This window comes from Chiloscyllium plagiosum, chromosome 26 (assembly GCF_004010195.1).
Source record: "Chiloscyllium plagiosum isolate BGI_BamShark_2017 chromosome 26, ASM401019v2, whole genome shotgun sequence".
Classification (NCBI taxonomy): Eukaryota; Metazoa; Chordata; class Chondrichthyes; order Orectolobiformes; family Hemiscylliidae; genus Chiloscyllium; species Chiloscyllium plagiosum.
In genome coordinates, this window is record NC_057735.1 from 37,948,950 (window position 1) to 37,971,509 (window position 22,560).

At 41.1% G+C, this 22,560-nt stretch overlaps 1 protein-coding gene across 1 annotated transcript in view; it reads right to left on the bottom strand.

The window, feature by feature from the left end:
- Positions 1–22,560, bottom strand: part of scube3 (signal peptide, CUB domain, EGF-like 3) — a 360,795-nt gene that overhangs the window by 105,540 nt on the left and 232,695 nt on the right. The window contains exons 6-7 of the mRNA XM_043716904.1: positions 17,156–17,272; positions 8,155–8,271 (exon numbers count right to left, since the gene is read on the bottom strand). Of these exons, the coding sequence (XP_043572839.1) occupies positions 8,155–8,271; positions 17,156–17,272 (234 nt within the window). The remainder of the gene's footprint in view (positions 1–8,154; positions 8,272–17,155; positions 17,273–22,560) is intronic.

The following is a 22,560-nucleotide window of genomic DNA, read 5'->3' on the forward strand; positions in this document are numbered from 1 at the left end:
CTATTTCCCTTTGTATGCATAAAAAACAGATTTTCTAACTATTTCAAACTGCATCTAGAAACACTCCATCTTCAACACTCCATGTTTTTATAATGACAATTTATATATTTTCCAATTGATAACCATTCTTTCCTTTCATCTTGACTTTTGCTAATTTCTGTACCCCAAACCATATGCAAATTGGCTCAATTACCCATAAATTGCAATTTTGTTTAAATGCATCCATTTGTATATAGCAATAAACACACTGTAGTTACACAACCCAGATGTACATTTTTATCACAAGGCTGGAGATATGAATAGGTTCATATAGAGTCATACAGCATGGTAGCAGACCTTTCGGTCCAACCAGTCCATGCCAACCATGTTCCCAAACTAGTCCCACCTGCCTGCACTTAGCCCATGTCCCTCCAAATCTTTCCTGTTCATGAACTTCATGAAAGGGTAATCAAGTGTGACAAACCTATTGGAATCTTTCTAGGATGCAACTAATAGAGTGACAGGGGGAGCCATTGGATATAGCTTTTTTGGTTTTGCAGAAGGCTTTTGATAAGGTCCTTCATAAGAGATAAAATTAAAGTGAATGGGATTGAGGATACTGCACTGACATGGATAAAGAACTAATTAACAGTTAAAATCAAAGAATGGAATAATTTGGAGCTGTAATTGTACTGAGCTTGGTAGAGACCACACTTGGGAGTATTGAGTGCTGTTTTGGTCTCCAAATCTGGGGAAGGATGGAGGGAGTGCAACAAAGGTTTACCAGACTGATTCCTATGGCAGAGGTCAGCTGGAGCATACAAGTCAGAACCAGGCTGTTCAGAAAACAAAAGTTCAGAAGAGAAGAGAAAGATAAATGAGAAGCAAAGAGACAGTATAAGAAGAATCTGCAGCTAACATTAACAGGGAACTTAAAAGACTTTTTCAGGCATATATGGAACAAAAAGGAGCATAGGGCTGAATACGAACCAAAAAGGCAATTCACATTAGGAGAAATGTGAAATTTGGCTGAGTTATTAAATGAGAAATTTGCAGTTATCTTTACCACAGAAAGGTTGCTGCCAAAGCAATACCAAAAAGAGTGAGTTGAGAGATTGGATGTGCTAAGATTTTATAAAGAAGGTCCAACACCATTTATAATGCACCATGGACTTACAAAGGACATTTGATAAAGTGTTAGATTAACCACTTCTCCGCAATAAAAATGTAAGGGGCAGCATGTACACCAAAGTGCCTGACTGACAGGAAACAGAACGGCTGTTGTTTTTTTGGCCAACGATTGTGTTTTATTTTACAGCCTGGAGATTTTCCAAGTTTCGATACTGGCATCACACCTTTTCTTGACCTATATTAATCACCCAGACTTGGATTTGTACAATTTCAAAACTTGCAGGTGTCAGAGTGCTTGGAAATTATGTGAACTGTAATGAGCTTAACAACAGACTGCACGTGGCAGATGACATTTGATACAAGAAGAGGATCCTAATACATTTTGGTTGGAACAATGAGGGAAGGCCATACAGGCTGAAGTTTACAATTCTAAAGGGGATTTAGGACCTTGAGTGCATATAGACAAATCAAGGAAGGTGGTACATGGACTCCTTGCCTTTAGAGTAGAGGGATATATAAAAAAACCAAGGGAATGATGATAAATTTGTATAAAACACTGACTCAACATGAACTATCCAATTTTGGGCACCTCACTTTCAGAAGAATGTGAAAACATTAGAGAGAGTACAGAAAAGATTTGGAGGGAATGTTCCCATGGACGAGGAACTTCAGTTACATGGACAAACAGGAGAAGCTAATGTTGCTTCCCTTAAGAGAAATAATATTGAGCATATTCTTGATTGAGGTGTTCAAAGTCCTGAGTGGTCTGGACTGAGTAGATAGAGAGGAGAGGGGAAAGATGCAAAAGGGACCTAAGGGGCAACGTTTTCATACAGAGGGTGTTGCACGTATGGAAAGAGCTGCCAGAGGAAGTGGTGGAGGCTGATACAATTACAGCATTTAAAAAGGTATCTGGATGGTACATACATAGGAAGGGTTTAGAGGGATATAGGCCAAATGCTGGCAAATGGACTAAATTAATTTAGGATATCTGGGCAGCATGGACCAGTTGGACATAAGGGTCTGTTATTATGCTGTACATCTCTATGACTCTATAACTGTTCCCTTTGGACAAAGGATCAAGAATCAGAGGACACTGATTTAAGGTGAATGTCAAAATAGCTGAACACAACATAAGGAGAAATTATTTTACACAGCGAGTGGTTAGGAGCTGGAATACACTGTCAACTGGAGAATTACCCAAAAAGAGAAGTAGGCAAGTGATGAATAGGAACTTGCCCATGCTAGCAGGAACACAACGGGATGAATGGTCTCCTTCTGTGGCGGAACCACTCTCAGGTTCTAAAATAAATGTCAACATTGGTGTGAGCTGCTGATGTGGTGCGTCAACAGATCATGCTTTCACCTCTGCAATTTAAAATGGTGATACTTTGACAAACTGCAATCCTCAAAGTTGGAAGTAGGGTGGTCAACTGTCCAGTGTTATACTGGGCAGTCCAGGTTTTATCCTGTCTGTCCATCATTATGTCCAGTAGTTTTATTTTTGTGTCAGCAGCACTCTGCACTGGATCATCCCTGTGCCTTATATTGAGGCAGGAAGGGGCTTGTGCTTATTCCTTCCCAATTATTTTGTGTGCTCATTTCTAGGAGGTGTGGCTTGTGGCTGGTGGGAGCTGTGATGATATCATCTCTGTGTGCAATTGAACAGCACTAATGTCCTTCCCCCATGTTACAACATTGATTTAGTTTGATTTGATTTAAGCTTTTTTGTCACATGTACTCAAGTACAGAATTACAGGAGTACAGTGAAAAGTGTACAATGTTGCCACACACAGTGACATCTTAGGTCTGGTCTGCTGTCTATTATTCTTGACCTCGACAATGGCCACCCTGACTGAAAGTTGGACGTTCAAAACTCACTTCAGGTCTTAAGCACCATATTCATGCTAACAGCTGACAGCATTATCAAGCTTGAAATAAGACATCAGGTTAAGGCCTATTCAGTCTCTCTGGTGCATGAAAAGACAGTAATGGACAACTTGAAGACTAGGAGAGATCTCCCAGTGTCCAGTGCAACAAACACCATCAAACAGGTTATCTTACCATTGCTTCACAGCTCTTTATAAGGCTTTAAAACAAAATTGCTTTCCTCATTCAATTCCAAAGCACTTCAACAATAATGCATTGGCTGCAAATGGGTTTGGGGCATTCTGGGAACATGAAAGGCACCATCTCAGTACAAGTGTTTCTTTTCTCCCCCCCCCCCACTAAGTGAAAGTATGCATCCTCCAGAACTGAAGAAGGAGTTGCGCTAAGCCAACAATACATGTGATCCTCCTGAACAGAGATGACTTTGAGTCACCATTTGTTCTGAAAATATTGGCAAACATAAGAGTCAGATTTGAAACCACAGTCTGAACAACTTGGTTTTGCAATTAACGTGAGCACTGCTATTTCAAAATGGTACTTCTAGAACTCACAGGAAAATAGCGTTAATATCTGAGATGGAAATGGATCAGCGCTGGAAGAAATTCGCAGCGGAACCTTTGCACTGATGAACTGAGAGAGATTTTGCACACGCTTAAACAGGGTTGAGTTGTCTTGTATGAAGAAACACCAAAGACTGCAGGGAGATGGGTGACCATCTGTTTCACACTTGAACAGTGTTCAATCACAGCTTGAGAGTTACCCTTTCTTAAATGGAGTCCATTTCGTTGAATCTGTAAACAAAACTCTAGCTACAGTGCTGTAATGTACAATTGCAACAAATAATATAGTTAAAGAGAAAGGAAGATCATACTAATTGTATGTAAGTTTTTCATAAAATATGCCTTGTATCTATCTTTATTTCCATTTTTCTCATTTTATTCCCCCAAATTTCCTACCCCTTTCATAACTTAATCCTTAATGCTTTGCCAATTGTACCAAAGCCAACTATCCTTCCTGAGGTCAGATGTTCAAAATAAACACAATTCTGGAGAGGGGGTCTGACCAAGGCTCTATACAACTGAAGTATAGTTCCCACTCTTATGTATTTCAGATCCCGTTGAGGTAAAAGCCAATATTACATTACTTGGTATTTTTCTATTTGTCTAATAGCTATTAATGATTTGTGTATAGTCCTCTATTCCTTCTACATTTATAAAATACTCCAATTTGTGCTTGGTTCAAAAAACTTCAAACTAGCCTGTACTGAACTCCATTGCCACATATCAGTCTATTCAATCTGTCTATACAGCTGCGTAGAATTTCCTGTAACTTATAATTTACCATAATCTACAAACTCTGATATAAAGTTCTGTACTTATTCATTAATTAATATGAAGAGAGTTGAGACTCCAGAAAAGAATGGCACTTGTTATATCTGTCATGACAATCTTTCCAAAGTACTACAGACATTTCTAACTTTTCGAATCATAGAATCCCTTCCATTGTGGAAGCAGGCCATTTGGCCCATTGTGTGCACACCAACCCTCCAAAGTGCATCCCTCCCAGACCCACCCCCTAACCTATCCCTGCATTTTGCATGGCTAACCCACCAGGCCTGCACATCCATGGTCACCAGGGGTTAATTTAGCACGACCAACCCACATAATCTTTGGACTGTGGGAGGAAACCGTAGCACCTGGATGAAACCCATGCAGACATGGGGAGAATGTGCAAACTCCACACTAGCAATCGTCCAAGGCTGGAATTGAACCCAGGTCCCTGGTGCTGAGAGACAGTACTGCTAACCACTGAGTCACTGTGCTGTCAATTTTGAAAGAGGACTACCACAGATGAAAGAAAAGACTGATGATGTGAATTCAGTGCTGTCCATCAGTGTCCCGTGTAGGACCCATGAACGGTCACACTTGTAGAGTGTCAGGGAAACTTAAAACAAAGAGAGAGAGATAACAGAGATAACAAAGGAGCTATCTTCCCACAACCACTGGCTCACACCATTTCAGCAGAAAAGCACATCTTGCAGACATTTTTTATGTTTTGCCCTTCAAGGTAAGTAGAGAAGGAGTTAAAAGCTAAATGAAACTCTGGTCTGTGTGTGGCAGTAGATGATATGCTCAAAAAAGAGGGTGTGTTCATGAACTAAAGCTCATGTGTACTATCCTGGTTTTGATTGCTAGTGTGTTGTGAAGGTCACAGTCAAAGGACCACTCCCTCTACACCCCCACAATACAGGTAAAAGGATTCTCTCAATCTGAGAAACAAACTAGCCAGGCAACGGGAGACATGACAACTGGAGGACTCTCTTACTCTTCTGCATAAGTGGTGTGCATTGTGCGGGTAGGACAGGGAGTTTGATGTGTGAGCATTGTGGAGAGAAGGGTCCAGCAGCAACATTGTGGAGTAAATTTCAGTGGTTCAGCCCCACTTTCCTGATGCTCAATTCCTTGAAGATATACTGAGTGTCTCTCAGTGAGGCCCCTCAGAGGTTAGAAGCTGGTGGTGATGTTACATCACAGTGATAGGTCAGTCTGCACCTGGGTCTCTCAGTAGCTGTGATCATTCATTGGCTCCTTAAACGTCTCAAATGGCAAAGGGATGGGAAGGTCAAGTTTGGGTTCTTCCTGGTCATAGTTCTGGCAAAGGTGAGATGGTAGCAGCGTTCAGGGAGACCACTAACAGGCAGACTTAATGCCCCCCTCCTGTCTCCAAATTCATCATCAATGGGGGAAGATATATTCATTAATTATGTTCAATAATTCAGCCAGAAACACCTTACATTTAATACTGGACAGGACGTGAGTCTTGGATATGTTGAACATGGACAATGGATAAAAATTTTGATGCTGAGAGTACCAAGTCTTTGTGAGGAACTGGAAAGGATGGCTTTTGATGAACAAGCAGCCAGAGAATACAGTGAGTGTCATGGAGTCAAGGAAGAAAGCAGGGCAGTGGAACTGAATATCATGGACACACTGATTATATCACTGAGGGGCAGGTCATTGTTGAGAAATACTGTTAAGCAGAAATGAAAACTGCTATATATGGCAAGAACAACAACATAATGGGCCCATTCAATTCACTTGACAGACATTTCTGATCAACCACGGCACGGTGGCTCAGTGGTTAGCACTACTGCCTCACAGAGCCACGGACCCGGGTTCAACTCCCACCTCGGGCAACTGTCTGTGTGGAGTTTGTACATTCTCCCTGTGTCTGTGTGGGTTTCCTCTGGGTGCTCCGGTTTCCTCACAAAAATGTACAGGTTAGGTAAACTGGCCATGCTAAATTGCCCGTAGTGTTAGGTGCAGGGGTAAATGTAGGGGAATGGGTCTGGGTGGGTTGTTCTTCCGAGGGTCAGTGTGGATTCAGTGGGCCGAAGGGCCTGTTTCCACACTGTAGGTAATCTAATCATAAAAAAAACTGTTCAAAGGTGTTATGACACACCTCTAGAGCAGGTGGAGATTGAACCCAGGCCTCCTGACTTAGAGGTACGAACATTACCACTACAACACAGCAATTCACTTTATGTACCTCCTCTGAGAGTCCCTCCTATACCCAATTCTAAACTATTGAAGTTTTGAAGCAAACTCTCCTGTCATTCACAGACATCAAGAAGGAGCTCTGAACCTTTAAATGGATCAGTCTTTCATTTACATAATTCATGCTGGTACCCCAGGGGTCATCCAGCCTTGGATACTGCATTCTGTAGGTTGGAGACATTTCAGCTGCTTATTGAGCTTTCTTACTTCATTGGAATGGTTTCAAGTTACAGCTCGATGGTTTCACTCTATTTACGGAGTTTGCAGCAAGAATGCTCTGGCCTTTGTACAGTGGCATTGTAAACATGTTCTTTTTGAATGAATTTATGATATTGCTGCACTATTCTCTTTTGCTCTGGTTCTTTTCCTTTCTCAGGCTCATTGCTTATTCATGACCCTTAGTGCTGTTTTTCTTCACTCATTCATCCACAGAAATCTCCCTCTATTTCCTTCCCTTCTCTATATTTTCTGTCATCTCTTGCCAATCGCTCGGCTCCCTCCCATTGTCGTACACCAGCCAGAAAAGTTTAAATGACTTTGAAACGTATATCAAGTCACACACGCTATTCCAGGCATCATGTTACTTTGATGTTTTCCAGGTAACAAATGCTACGGGCAGTACAGTTGGAACTCACAGGTTTTAGCAGAGTCCCAAAATGCTCCTTTGCTTACAGAGTACACGTCAAAAAGGTTGGAAACACCCCTAGTGAAAAATGGAAAGCTGGTTGCTGTTTTGATATTCCACAGGCTAGACCTATCTATACAATGTGCACTCTTCAGCATTCTTATTTAAAAAAAAATATATAATTGCTTTAGAAGCAGTTCAGACAAGGTTAATTTGAACTCATTCCTAAAATGAAAGGTATTCTGACTGAAGAAAGGTTGTGTAGGTTAGGTCCATTATCACTGCCATTTGAAAGCAGATCGGACGAGCTTATTGAAACATATAAGATCGTGAGGGGAATGGACAGGTGAATGTTTCCTCTTGTGGGAGAAATAACTAGCGTTCATAGTTTAAGAATAAGATGTTCCCCTCCGAAGACAGATTTGAGGTGAATTTCTATCCCAATATTGTGTAGGCTGGGTCATAAATTTTATTTAAGGCTGAGTCAGATAGCTTTTTATCAGACAAGGGAGTTGACAGTTACAGGGAACAGACAGAAAACTAGAGCTTATACTATCACTATATCAGCCATGATCTGATTGGATAATACAACAGGCACAAAGGGCCAAATGGCCTAACCTAGCTCCTAGATTCTTATTTAATGACTGGGATCAACCTGGGTTAATGTACACTGTCTCTCAAAACACCATGCATTTGGGGAAATCCAAATTGTTTCCGTCAGGCAAGTGAAAATTCAATTCTAAGTCATACAAGCATATTTCTAAATGTTCTGCAGCCAAAGGTTTTAAGGAAATACAAGTCCTTAATCTTGGCTTAAGCATTTGTCTTTTTTAGGTTTTCCAGGCATTGCAATATTAATTCAAATATTTAGCTGAAAGAAAAGACTGTGATTTATCCAAAAATTTTGCTGAACTGTGTGATCAGCGCTGTGAGTAATGAATATTTTTGTGGAGAGGTGGGATGCGGACTCACCTTTGCATGTTTTCCGGTCGGGTTGTAATGTGAATCCAACAGGACAACTACAGCGGACTCCTGTGACAGCGTCCTGACATGTGCTATCACAGCCTCCATTGTTCACAGCACAGGTTTCTGTGAGAAGAGAAGTCATGAATAGGTAAAGGTCAAAACAACACAAGATTAAACACCATCAGTTACAGCTTCACGATGCACATTGCAAAAGTGACTACACATAATAAATTATTCCCTGTAAAGTGCTTTGAGATTTCCAATGGTTGTAAAAGGCGCTATATAATTTCAAATCTCTCTGCTCTTTCTTTCATGTGGAACATCAGAATATCCCTGTACAGAAACACGCGTCAATCTGGAATTCATCAGAACTGAAATCAGCTGCTTTCCCTTTAAGTTCAAACACTGAGTAGAGGAACTGGAAGGTTGCTAATGTATCATATCAGTTATACAGGCCTTTGCTCCACCTTCCTACTTCCCTGTCTTCTCAAACTGATGATTGTAACTCCTTGGAACTGATTACCCTCTTACCAAGGTTGCTATCCTTCAAGCCTGAACTTAGATTACTGTGATTTCATCTGATTACTTTTAGTCCGAATTCAATTCAAACTTGAATATCAAACAGCCCAAACTCACACTGGAAACCTGGTGGGTTCTACTAGGAAAACAGGACAACTACAGTCGTTTAAAGCAAGCTACTTTGCTACGAGATTTATCTCAGTCATTTTTCAATTGCCTGACCATCCCCAGTGTGTCCATGTTACCATCTCTTTAGTGGAATACATTCATGTGTGTTATCACATGCTGCCCTCTCTTCAATCCCTCCAGATCCTACCGTCTACCCCAGAGGGCTGACCGAAACTGGTCAAGCTCAGGGAGTTGGCATGAGGCTGAGGTTTAATGTCACCGTATTGAAATTTGAATTGGGGTTAAAAATCAAAAGTTGAATAACTTCTTAGATCAGAGACTATACCGATTACCTTGAATAAAAGTGATTTGCTATGTGCTGAGCTTCTTGGAAATCTGCCTGCAGCAAAATGAAAGTAAATAACTTTGTGGTTTACAATAACACAATCTAATTAATGTCAATTGATCAGCTCCACATCTCCAACTTAAATGTCACATGACACTGTATCTAAACAGATCCTCTCTTGGTAAACCTGCTAAATGTAGAAACATTTTCCTAAAGGGTCTGCCAGCAGGTGGAATGATTTATTGTAAGAAGTCCACCATTGAACCATGTGCTGATCAGCACCACTATCCTGGGGATCATTCTATATTGAGGTGGTGAAACTCAACAAGTATGGTTTAAAATGGCAGTGGAGTTGACAATTTGGCATGTTCACAGTTGGAGTGCAAGTGCAGTCCTGGTCACCTAGAGCTGTGCAAATACCGAGGACATTTGGCAAACATCCAAACTGATCCCAACTACCTGAGTGATGTGAAATGATCAGAGGTCAAAGGAGCAGACAGATATCATAGAATCCCTATAGTGCACCAAGAGGCCATTCAGCCCATTGAGTCTGCACCAATGTTCTGAAGAGCATCCCATCCAGCCCCAGACCCCGCTCCCAATGATCCTACATTTTCCATGGCTAACTCGCCTAGTCTGTACATCCCTAGACACTATGGGCAATTTAGCATCGCCAATCTACCTAACCTGCACATCTTTGGGTTGTGGGAGGCCACCGACACAGCCACAGGGAGAATGTACAAAAACAAACTCTCATCCTAGCTGGAAGTGAACCCAGTTTCCTGGCACAGTGAGGCAGCTGTGCTAACCACTGAGTAACCGTGCCATCCCTATGGGTGTTGGAGGGGTGGCGGGATGATGTTGAATACATGAAAGGCTGAAAACTGAAGCAATGTAAGTATTTATGACAAAAGCTAGCAGGAACAATTGTAGTCAAGCAGGCAAGTCACTACACAGACTTTGAGATATGACAATACAGTTTGATGCAAGCCTGACAAAAATGGAACATTAAAGGTTGATGATTAATAAAACAACCTTCAGGCTTCTATTGTTATTTCTTTTTGATCTTTTCACTTCTCCATTAAACGGAAAGTGCACTTTCAACTTTAAACATTATGTTTAAGGAAAACACTACAATTTGCACAACACTAAAGCCTACAGGATTTTATGTTTAAAAACCCAAAAGGCTTTAGAAGTAGTGGGGAGGATGAAATAATCAGGAGGTGCTGGTTCAGGTCCTACCTGCTCCACAAGTGTGTAACAACTCTATACAGAGAGATTATTAAGTATCTATTCTTCACCCAACATGTTGTGAAGTGTTTCGCGCTCAAACTTCTTGTGTATCCCTCACTTACTGAGTCTCACCAGTGCTGCGGCTTCTCCAGTCTAAGTCCATTTCATACATTTCTGCAGGGTTCTGTGTTAAAGTCAAGCTATTGTTGTTATCCAATTAATTATGAATAAATACATCAACTGAATGCAAAATTGGCCATTCCAAAGCTGGTATAACAGTGTGGCTTATGAAGACAACTTTGAATCCAATAAGTTTATTTCAAGCAAGGGTGATGGTGAATCTCTCGGGCCACACATGCTTCAAAAGCAGATTCTGTAGGTCTCGACTTGAATGGAATGGGATTTTTGAGCTTGGGCAAGTTTTCAATCCAAAGCCTGTATCTTTTATTTCCCCAGTAGTTTACCTGCCTGAATGCAAGCCTGATTAATTGGTCTGGGATCAAGTCTAGTGAGGAATACTCCAGGTGAGGCTGCGGGTTGGACATAGTCATAAGTCATCTGTTGGGTCAGGAGGGGCCATAACCTGCAAGTTCTGACAGGGAGCCGTGATAGGAGTAAGGAATCCTCGTGCTCCATAAGCAGTGCTATAAAGTTATTGACCTCTTTCATGAAGCAGTCCTCTCCTCCATTCACCTGCCGAGTTTCCCAAGGCCTGGGAACCTCGGCCGGCCAGGGTTAAATCTGGAAAACAGGTTAAATCTGAGGCAGGCAGCCACATTATTGTACGTCAATGACCAACCTGCCTTCCCTTGTCCCTTTTCCATTAGAACCAAAAAGGGCATCTGGGGTCAGATTTGAGGTTTTAAAAATGTTAACATCTCGCCCAACCCTGACCCATTAATTTTATTTCATGATTAAAATGGCCACTATAATTTCCAGACCATATACACTAGTACTGTAGAAACAACTATGCAATCATAAAGAGTGAAAAGAATTATATGAATCTTGAAGTTGTAACAATCTCTTCATCACAAGGGTGGATGATGAGAGGAATTGGTGATACCATTTCTCTACAACTCTGTTAATTAGTATTAATGGATGTAAGTCATATGGCAGATCCTGGACTGCTGAGCACAGTTTACTGACGGTGAACTGAAACCAGTGGAACCAGGAACTATTGACCTGTATGAAATGCACATTCAACTCCACATATGAAATATTTCAGCAGCTTGGGGCAAGCAGCATTAACTTAAATAGTCTTGGCCCTGTCATCCATGACAAGCATTTAAAGTTTTCTGTTGGCTTGCCTGCATCCTAAAACTCACAGGAGTACCATCAAAAATCCAGCGCTGATCCCCAATTGAATGCTGGCAGCCAACATAAACACTGCAAACTATGTAATGTGAGGCCTTTGGAGAATTCATTAGAATCAAACAAATGTAAAATGTGTTAATGCTTTCCAAACAAAAACACACCAACTCTTACTTAAACCTAACCAATTCTGAGAGATCTAATGCAATTGTTGTAGTGGAATTGTGCCTTAGCAAACCAATAAATTCCAAGAAATTTTAGTTTTGTTTTGCTCTCCCTCAATTCAATTTACTGATATTAATCCTTGGCCTGGAATGCAGAATTCTCATTAAATCAGTCATTTTTCTTATTTATAGATTACAGTAGAACAGGTTGTTTATATGGTTATGTACAGTCTTAAGACAGCACCCTGTTTCTAAGGCTTAGATAATTTCATAACTGTCCCTGGAATTCAACAGAGGGATATAAGAGGCTTTGCTGAAACAGATTGCTTGGTTGATTAATTACCTTATGTGGGGTTTTGCACAGGGGATGTTACCAGTTTTTCTTGCTGCAGTTATACAGAGGCTTGACTGCTGTATGCAAGTTTGGTCTCCTAGTCTGAGGAAGGAATTCTTATTATTGAGGGAGTCCCAGAGAAGGTTTACCAAAATGATTCCTGGGATGGCAGGATGGACATATGAAGAAAGACTGGATGGCAGCAAGAAACCATCTGAATGATGGCGGCCTGGGCTGAGGTGGCTAAAGAGGTCAGTGCCCATGGGCAGCTCAAGAGAAGCTGGCTCCAGTGCTGCAGGACAACAAACGATCTGCTGGGTGGGTCAGTTATTTCAGTGGTTGGATGGTTGGTTTGCAATGTAGAGTGACACCAAAAACGTTGATCAATTCCCATACTGGCTGAGGTCACCAAAAAGGACTCTCCTTCTGAACTTTGATCCTTGCGTAAAATCTGGTGAGACTATGGCAACTTTATTATTCCCACTGTTTATTAAAGGTTTACACTGTTTTGAATGTGAGTTTATGTTGGTCGCCTCAGATAGCTTTTCACCAAAGGCTTGCATGACAAAAGATGATCCTGTGAATGGAGCCCCTTTCTGAGTTAGCCTCACTTGTCTGCCCTGGTCTTGGTTGCTGGTGGCAGCCAGTGTACTTGCCTCACTATTACAGTTTAGTAGCTTGGTCAGGCCTCACTACTATCATTAGGTATTTAACAACAACAAGCCAGACTGCAATCGATTGTGACTTCTCATGAGCTGATCCACATGGAAAGGCTTCATCCCTAACATTAACATTAGGAAGGAGCAAGGTAACTGGACGACTGGAGGCCGATGTCAATGCTGCAGGCACACACCTCATATATACAGTCAGTTTTGTGAGCACATGCGTTTCCCTCCATTGAGCCCATGTATGTTATTACAGCAGGCTGGGGTGCTGATGGATATGCATGACATGTTAATAATTGTGTTCCAAATCATGAAGGTTAGGAAAGCAAATCTGCATGAAAGGTTCTATGACTTATAAAAACATTTTAACCCTCCATCACGAAGCTGAATATTTCCCTCACCGCCCCCCCTTTACAATTATATTTCCCCTCCCACCCTGCTGTTCTATTACTCTATTACTTTATATGTTATGATCTGCCTGTACTACATGCAAAACAAAATATTTCACTATACTTAGGTACATGTGACAATAATAAATCAAATCAAATCAAATCAAATCAAATAAGAGCTGTAAGTAGACAATAAAATTTTATCCAGTAAGCCTGATGACTGGGAATGTACCAATAACTAGCAAATGGCTAACAAAATGTTGTTAAAAAAAAGAAAAAAATAGAACAGGAGAGCACATTTTTCAGGCACATGAAAATAGATTTTAAAAGGCTTTACAAGTATATAAAAAGTAGCTAATGTAAACACTGGTTTCTTTGAGGCACAGGGAGGAGAAATTAGAATGGGGAACGAGGAAATGGCAGAGACATTGAATAAATATTTTGAGTCTGCCTCCACAGTAGAAGTTACAAGTTACACATAACAGAAATAGAGAGTAACCTAGGGACTAAGGAAAGTCAGCAGAAAAGAAGGACTGGAGAAACTCAAGGTAGTGGAATCTGATAAATCCCTAGGAGCTGATAGCCTATATTCTAAAGTTCCAAAAGAAATAGTTGCAGGAACAGTGGATGTGTTGGATATGCTTTTGAAAAAAAAAACTAGGCTCCAGAACAGTCCCAGAAGTTTGGAAGTGAGCAAATTTAACCCTGCTGTTCAAAAGAGGGAAAGACAAAACAGGAAACTACAGGCCTGTGGAAAGATCATGTTGTATTATTTTTATGTTTTAAATTGTGGACTGAAATGGGCAAGTACTGTTTTAAATCTAAGAATTGCTGGAGAATTACTAAATGTTTTGAAAACAAGTAACCTGGCACCCACTGTAAGCTCTGTTCACACAGCTGCTGGTTCAAGCAGTAGTGCAATATAATTTGCAGATGAGCTAGAGCCAACATTGTGTACATTGCAGCTTTGGTTGACCACAAGCAGCTGTTTAGATTATTGGGCTAGCAATGACAAAGGCCATCTATTGTGTGATTGGTTCCCAGGTAGCTGAACAGTTTGTGGCTGAATACAAGATTCAGAGAAGCCAACAGATGTTCACATGCTCAGGAGTTGGGTCTGTTCTCTGCAGTAAAATCCGCTTTACGCCTGAAAAAAACAAGTTTATGTTCCTTCAGCAGTTGCTGAAAACTGTGACTTTTAGTTAATAAGTCAGAAACCTTTTTATAAGTATGAAGCAGCCACCCGGTGTCTCCTGCAAACCAGTGAAGGCATTTGAAGAAGGAAGACTGAGAAGCAGTTTTCTGATCAACACAATAACTATCTCAGCAAACTCTGTGAACAGAGACCACTGAACTGCTTTCTCAGTTTTTCTTCTGTTCATAGCACCCATGTATTTTTCTGCTCTGTGTGTGTGTGTGTGTGTTTCTTGGATGTACATGTGAGCGTGAATTGGAGCAGGTGTTAAGGAGAACACTTCAGCTGTGTCTCCTGACAGCTCTGAAAGGTTCACGCTGGGCATGAGGGACTTGCTGCGCATGCTCTTTGCGAAAGACTCTGCTAGTAACAAGCATGGTGGCACCCAAATAAGCACAATAGACCTGAGCAAATGGGACTGAGTGACATCATTGGCAGTAATGGCAGTACGCACATGTGTACTGAGAGCTTTGGGCCTGTCAGCTAGCATTCTCTTTCTCTTTTCATTTCAAATATGTACAAAGATCAGTCTGTGTTTTCTACCATCACAGCACTTAAATGATATGTAGACGCCGGTGTTGGATTGGGGTGTACAAAGTTAAAAATCACACACCAGACTATAGTCCAACAGGTTTATTTGAAAGCACTAGCTTTCAGAGCACTGCTCCTTTTGATGACCTTCTGATGACAACCAGCTGATGAAGGAGCAGCGCTCCCAAAGCCAGTGCTTCCAAATAAACCTGTTGGACTATAACCTGATGTTGTGTGATTTTTAACTTAGCACTCAAATGCACACTAAATTAGTAAGCAAAATGTTTTAGAGTTGTTGCAGAGAGGCAAGCGGAAAGGGGAGCCATTCTACTGTTTCTCACATGGCCTGAGCAGAATAGAAAAGGCAATTTTTTTTTTAAAAACATGAAACTTTTAAAGGTTGATGTTCAAAAGTTGGATGTACTTGGACAAGGCACACAAGTACTTCGGATTCACATACAGCAAGTAATTAGGAAGGCAAATGTCATGTTAGTCTTTTGGGGCAAGGGAATTAGAATGCACAAATACTGCTATAATTGTACAGGAATTACATCAGACTACACCTGGATTACTGTGTAATTTTACATTGGTTCATATTTAAGGAAAGATATACTTGTATCAAAGACAATATTACAAAGGTAAAATAGATTGGTCTCCAAGATGACAAGATTGCCTTATATTTGGATTGAAATGCAATCATAAACAAATGTCCATCCTGGTCTGCTTTGGTCTTGTGACCTTTACCATGAGGCACATGTGTAGGCAGCAATCGTATAGGGATGTCAACAAAGAGTCCATTCTGACCAGACTATGCTATCTGCTATGCATAGAGCACCCATGCTAAGCATGTGAGGCTGAATAAACTGGGCTACATTCATTAGAAGAATGAGAGGTGATTGTATTGAATCATTAAGTATTACAAAGGGGTTGATAGGGAGATCCTGACATATTGTTCTCCTGGTCATGGAGTTTAGAACAAGGATCTGATGATTTAGGACTGAGTTGAGGATAATTCTCTGCACTCTGAAGTTTTGAAATTCTCTTCCCCCAGAGGATTGTGGATCCATCATTGAATACATTCAAGGCTCATAATAGACCAGTTTTTGGTCCCTTGGAGAGCCAAGGGTTTTTGGTCCCTTTGGGAAGTGAGCAGAGAAGAGAAATTGAAATCCAAAATCAATCTCGATCATATTAAGTGCAGAGCAGTCTCAATAAGCCGCATGTTCTTCTTTTCTTATTTCTTACATTCTTATGTAACAGCTTGTTTTTGTACTGTACCCTTAAGGTAGCAAAATGTTCCTAGGTGTTTCACAGGAGTGTTAATAAATGTTGATGTCACTTAACAAATGTTAAGACAGGCACAGTAGGTTTTTGTTAGTAATGTTTTACTTTTCATGATGTCCAAGAAGCATGATATCACGCTACTCCTGTCAGGTAGCATGAAATCTTGATCTTTGTTGAGTGATGTCTGGACCTAAATATCCCAATTTGGAGTTCTGGTATCACATTACCCATTTAGGCTGAGATGGGCTAGGGTAGTGTAGATTCAAAGTCCTCTAAAAATCACAGGGACTATACCCACTTGAACATCCCTCTTACTGCAATAGGGCTGAGCAGGAAGCAGCTAAACATGCAGGGGACACCACAAAAGCAGCAGGAAGCTTTGATAAAGCTGTGAGAGGCTGCACTCAACAAAAGGATTTTCAGCTCCGAGTCTCTCCCTAAGATGCTGCACTGAGGACAGTTGGGTTACACATTTGCACCTGCAGTTCCCAGAAATCCAATCTTATTCACTACTTTAACCAACATTTTCTTTTCTCTTTGCAAGAACAAACAATGCTATGACTGCTATCTGTCCGGCCACACTTTGGAAAGGAATAAGCTCCCTTTTTACTTGCACTTCACTTTTGCCAAAGGAAAAACCCCGAATCAAATCGCCCTTTTAGGTTCCCACCATCGCTCCCACCACCAACCAACATCTCGCCAGCTCTCTACCTTCAAAATCTCCTGACATCTGTGAATCCTTCAAAGCTTAGCATTTAGATTTTCTGGCAGGCTTCACTGACCAGCTCTGTTTCCCATTATATGTGGAAATGGTGTATGAAATTGTAAATCCAAGCCATTTCCTTGACTGATTACATCAGATTGCTCAACTCCAAGACCCCGTTTCTTGTAGTTAGCTGCGGTATCTCAGATTGAGCCAAGCACTCACCAACGCAGGTTTTCCCATCAGAGTGCAGAGCAAACTTCAGATGGCATCCACACTTCGGCCCTTGATCGGTATCGTCACACGTGTGCTGGCACCCCCCGTTTCCATAGTTACATGTCACTACAGAGAGAAAACGCATCATCAAGTCTCGATAAATGCTTGTAGGGTGACTTTAACTGACCCCTAGCCTCTCAAATGTGTCAAAGAACAAGTTTTCAGATTCTTATCTAACCACAGCAAGCAACTATCGCCTTTTATAGTTGGGAAGCAAACCATCTCGGGAATGTTTCTTTAGTTGGTTTATTTTCTTTTCCAGAAAAAAATGCTACTAGTTAAAAAGAAATTTGATATAATCGGATTTTGTTTGTTTATTTTGTTTTCCACAAAAAATTGCTACTACTTTAGAAAAAAATGTGATATAATCAGGCCCACATTCCTTTTCCATTAATAGAAAAACAATGACTTTTTTGTCAGAGGCAAATTTTTGGAATGCTGACATATTTGAGGAACACTATCCTTTAAGATAACAGTTTTTCCTCATTCTAGATGTGGCTGCCCAAATGTCAAAATCACAATTTAGTCACAAGTTCACCAGGGATTTTAAATCCCCAGGTCGGAATCGTGTTTCACCCTTTTCCTTCTGGTCTCTGCCTGAACCACACAACATCCCTCAGCTCAAAGGGACGGGCAGATGTTTTGCTTTCATGATTGCAATGTAGGTAAATGTGAGGTCATCTACATTGGACCTAAAATAATGAAAAGACAGTTTTCGAAACAGTGGAAAGCTAGAAACGGTGATGGCTCCAAGAGAGGTTCAAATAGCTAGACTATTTAAATATTATTCATAACAGATAATCCAAAAGGCTAATGGAATTCCATCCTTTACATCTGGAGGACTATGATACAAGGGGTTGAAGTCATGCTTCTGTTGTACAAAGACTAGCCTCAGACCACATTTGGAATTGCAGTGAGCAGTTCCCGGCACCAGTCTCTGATATATCGGTCTTGGAGGGAGTACAGCATCATTACCAGAATCATCCTAGAACTCCTCAGGGTAAAGTATAAAGAGAGACTACACAAACTAGGGTTGTATTCTCTGGAGTTTAGCAGGGTATGTGGCGACTGGAATGACGTCTGTAAGCAATTAAGTGGAACAGAAAGGGTTTGACTCATGGTTTGTCATTATGTGGTACCGTTTCCCCCTAAAGTCACACCTTTGTCTCTAAGATTTCCCAGGATTTTTGGCATTGTTTTTAAATTGTTAAATTGAGCAAAAGGTTTAGTCAAAATTACAAATCTCATTTTACTAAGAATCCAAGATGAAAGACAAAATTGAAGTTGAGAATTATCATCCCATAGGTAACTGCTGGTTCGGCCTTGGCTGTGACTGAGCTCATGATGAGGCCTCAGTACAATCCCACATCCCTGATCTTCACCCACTATTTTCAAGGGAGTTGTGAAGGGCAAACCACTGACCGTCACTGGCAGAGAGGGTGGAGGCATGGGTTGAGGAGTTCATTCTGATTTGATATGTCAGCGAGTGCAAGTTTGATAATTTTGAGGGCATTTCCTTCATCACCTCAAGTGAAGCATCTACTATAATGGAGAAGATTGGAAATGAATTGTAAAGGGACTAAACTTTGTGGAAATTGAAAGTTTGCAATTCTATTGAGTGAGCCATCTATTTCTAATATACAAAAGCCGCACAGCATCAAATGTGTTAGCTGCTTAAAGTCCATTGTTTTTGGGGAAAGAAACTTTGAAAGCTAATTACCTTGGCAAGACTATTACATTGCTAAACTTCACAACTTATGCTTGTAAACCTGTGTTGCTTTTATAGACTATCATAAACCCACGTTTGGATGCAGATTTTGCTTATAAAAGGAAATCATAAGGTTGTAAATGCACACAGCATTTACATTTTTTGATACTCACGCTTGTGGGATCTGGCTTTGACCAGGCAATAGTAAGTTATATATACAGACAACAGGATCAATCAACATGCCACTAAGACCTGGTTACCACCATGTTGTAATTTCAAAAAATACTCCCATTCCCACTCATCATCATAAACTCGAATGAATGCCAGTATTTAAGACTTCCAGCTGTTATGTACCTAACACATGTCCCCCCCCACCCCGGCCTATATGTAATCTTCACAAATATCTACCAGATGATTTTAATTAAAGATGTTGCAATATATAGCAGATTTATTGCCCTGGGTGAAGATAGGTTGATGTTTCAGGTGTAAGCCCTTTGTCAAAACTCCCCTTGTTTTCACTACACAGACCATCGTTGACCTGGCAAACACATCCAGCATTTCAGTATCTGATGTTAGCAGTTTCTCTTCTTATCTCCTTTATTAGCTTTAACAACAATGTTGCAAGACATTGGCCAACATGTACCAATGTTATAAAGAGAATATTGAATTAAGTTGGTGAGTAATGATGGAAAAATTTCACAGGAATAACTTCTTCAGCCACTCAAACCCCTAACCCTTTGAGTTAGATCATATATGATTTAGATTTCAAAGCCATTTAGCCACCTTTGGTCCATGTCTCTTACCCATCAATGAATAAACTGATTGAATTAAATTGAATTGACTTTATTGTCATGTGTACCGAGGCACAGTGAAAAGTTTTGTCCTGCAAGCAATACAGGCAGATCACATAGTTAAACAGCATAGATAAATCAATAATAGGCAACAGCGGCAAAACAAAAACACAGGTACAGACAAATGCTAAGAGTTTGTGAGTCCATTCAGTATTCAAACAACAGTAGGTACAAACTGTTAATGTGTAGGGGGGCATGAGTAACATCCTGCCAAAAGTCGCTAATGAGTTCCTTGGTTTTGCCAGCATTGAGAGCTAAGTTGTTCCCAGTGCACCATTTTTCCACGTCTTCCACCTCCCATCTGTAGTCTGTTTCATCGCCATCTGAGATTCGACCGACTTTGGTAGTGTCATCAGTGAACTTGTAAATGGCATTAGTCTGGTATTTGGTGACGCAGTCATGGGTATACAGTGAGTACAGTAGGAGGCTGAGTTCGCAGCCCTTGGGGGGGGGGGTCCAGTGTTGAGTGTGAGTGAGGATGAAATATTGTCCCCAATCTCCACTGATTGTGGCCTGTGGGTAAGGAAATTGAGGATCCAGTTGCAGAGGGTGGGGCTTAGTCCAAGATCATTAAGTTTAGTCATCAGTCTCGAGGGGATAATATTGTTGAAGGCTGAACTGTAGTCAATAAGTAGGATTCTTATGTAGCTGTTCTTGGGTGTCAAGATGCTCTAGTGAGGAGTGAAGGGCAAATAATATGGCATCTGACGTGGATCTGTTGGTCTGATAGGCAAATTGAAGTGGGTCAAAAGTAGTGGGGAGGCTGGAGTTGATTAATGCAAAGACCAGCCTTTCAAAGCACTTCATGACCACCGAAGTTAGGGCCACCGGGCAGTAGTCATTGAGACATGCTGCATGAGCCTTCTTAGGCACAGGGATGATGTTGGCCCTCTTGAAACAGGCAGGGACTGTGGCCTGCTGCGGGGAGAAGTTGATGATGTCCGAGAAGACTGCCAGTTGATCTGCGCACGCTCTGAGTGCATGGCTTGGTACTCTGTCTGGTCCCATCGCTTTCCTCGGTTTCACATGAAGTAAAACTGATCTGATCTCTGATGTAGTGACTTAAAATGTCATTACACCCAGAACCCTTGTATTTTTATAGTGCCTTTAACTTTGTAAAATTTCTCAAGCGGCTTCACAGGATTGTCATTGAACAAAATCAGGCAGTGAACCACTCAAATAGATATTAGGACAAATACTCAAAAAGCTTGATCAAGAAGATAATTTTGGAGGAGAATGCTCAAGGAGAACAGAAAGGCAGACATCGGTCGGGAGAATCAGGGAGGGAATTCCAGAGCTTAGCTTGGTAAAAATTGGAGATAAGCAAGAGAATAGAATTCAGCTCGATCATCTATCATCTCCACCAACTTTTGAGGAAGAGACCTCTGGATCTGTACTTCTCTTTAAATGGAAAAGTATATCCATATTCCACCAAAATGGCCCAATTCGAAGTTTATATTCTGATTCCTTCATCAGAGAAAGAGCTTAAAATCAAACCCTGAATCAGTTAAACACCATGAATAGATCACCCCAAACATTCTAACCTCAAGGAAATACAAGTCAAATTCTTGTATTTGGTCCTTTTAATCCTTTACATCTAGAAACATTCCAGTGACTGATGGATTGATTGATTGCATTGTAGGTTTAATTTTAATGAATTAGAATTGCTTCAGGTATCCCAGACTCAGTTGGGCCCCTCTCCTTTTCCAGAAAGCTTGATAAATAGGGTTTCGAACACAACCCTGTCAGGAATATGCTTTATTTTCTTGATATCCTTATATTTATTCCATCCACCACAACTTTCTTCTCTCCTCCTTTGAATGTGCTGACATATTGACCAAATTCATGTGAGCTTTGTCAAAGCACCTCTAGACTATTAAAAGGCTAAAAGCATTATAACTGAGTTCTGATCTTTACCAGGCCCTCAACAGGCAATTCCAGAGCAGTCAAATTGGCTGGAATGCAATGATAAGAGCAAATCCTGGTTATTGCCGGCCTGGACCTGCGGCAGCATCAATTGCAAGTCACTGTTCTCTCTGACAACATGCTCCCCCCACTACCCTCCACTTGTGGGGCCTTATTTCTCAAAACTCTACTGACTGAACCATAGTGAGACCCTTCAAATGTATTTTTAATTCCATTTGTGAGGCTGATTACAATTCAGGGAGACTCATCCCTCATGTTAGCAGATCAGCCACCATCAGCCACAATCAGCCACGTGGATGTATGGTGGATCACTGGTTAGCACTGCTGCCTCACAGTGCCAGGGACCCGGGTTCAATTCCAGCCTCAGGTGACTGTCTGTGTAGAGTTTGCTAGTTCTCCCTTTGTCTATGTGGGTTTCCTCCCACAGTCCAAAAATGTGCAGATTAGATTAGATTATTGTAGATTAGATTATTTACAGTGTGGAAACAGGCCCTTCGGCCCAACAAGTCCACACCAACCCTCTGAAGAGCAACCCACCCATACCCATTCCCCTATCACTACGGGCAATTTAGCATGGCCAATTCACTTAACCTGCACATTTTTGGACTGTGGGAGGAAACCGGAGCTCCCGGAGGAAACCCACACAGACATGGGGAGAATGTGCAAACTCCACACAGGCAGTCGCCTGAGGCGGGAAGGTGGATTGGCTGTGGAAAATGCAGGGTTAGGCTGTGAGTGGGATGCTCTTTGCAGGGTTGGTATGGGCTGAATAGCCTGCTTCCAAACTTTAGGAATTCTATGAACAAAAGTTTAAAAATAACAGCTTATAGAGTTACCTTCAAGCTACACAATCCCCTTCCAAGATAATA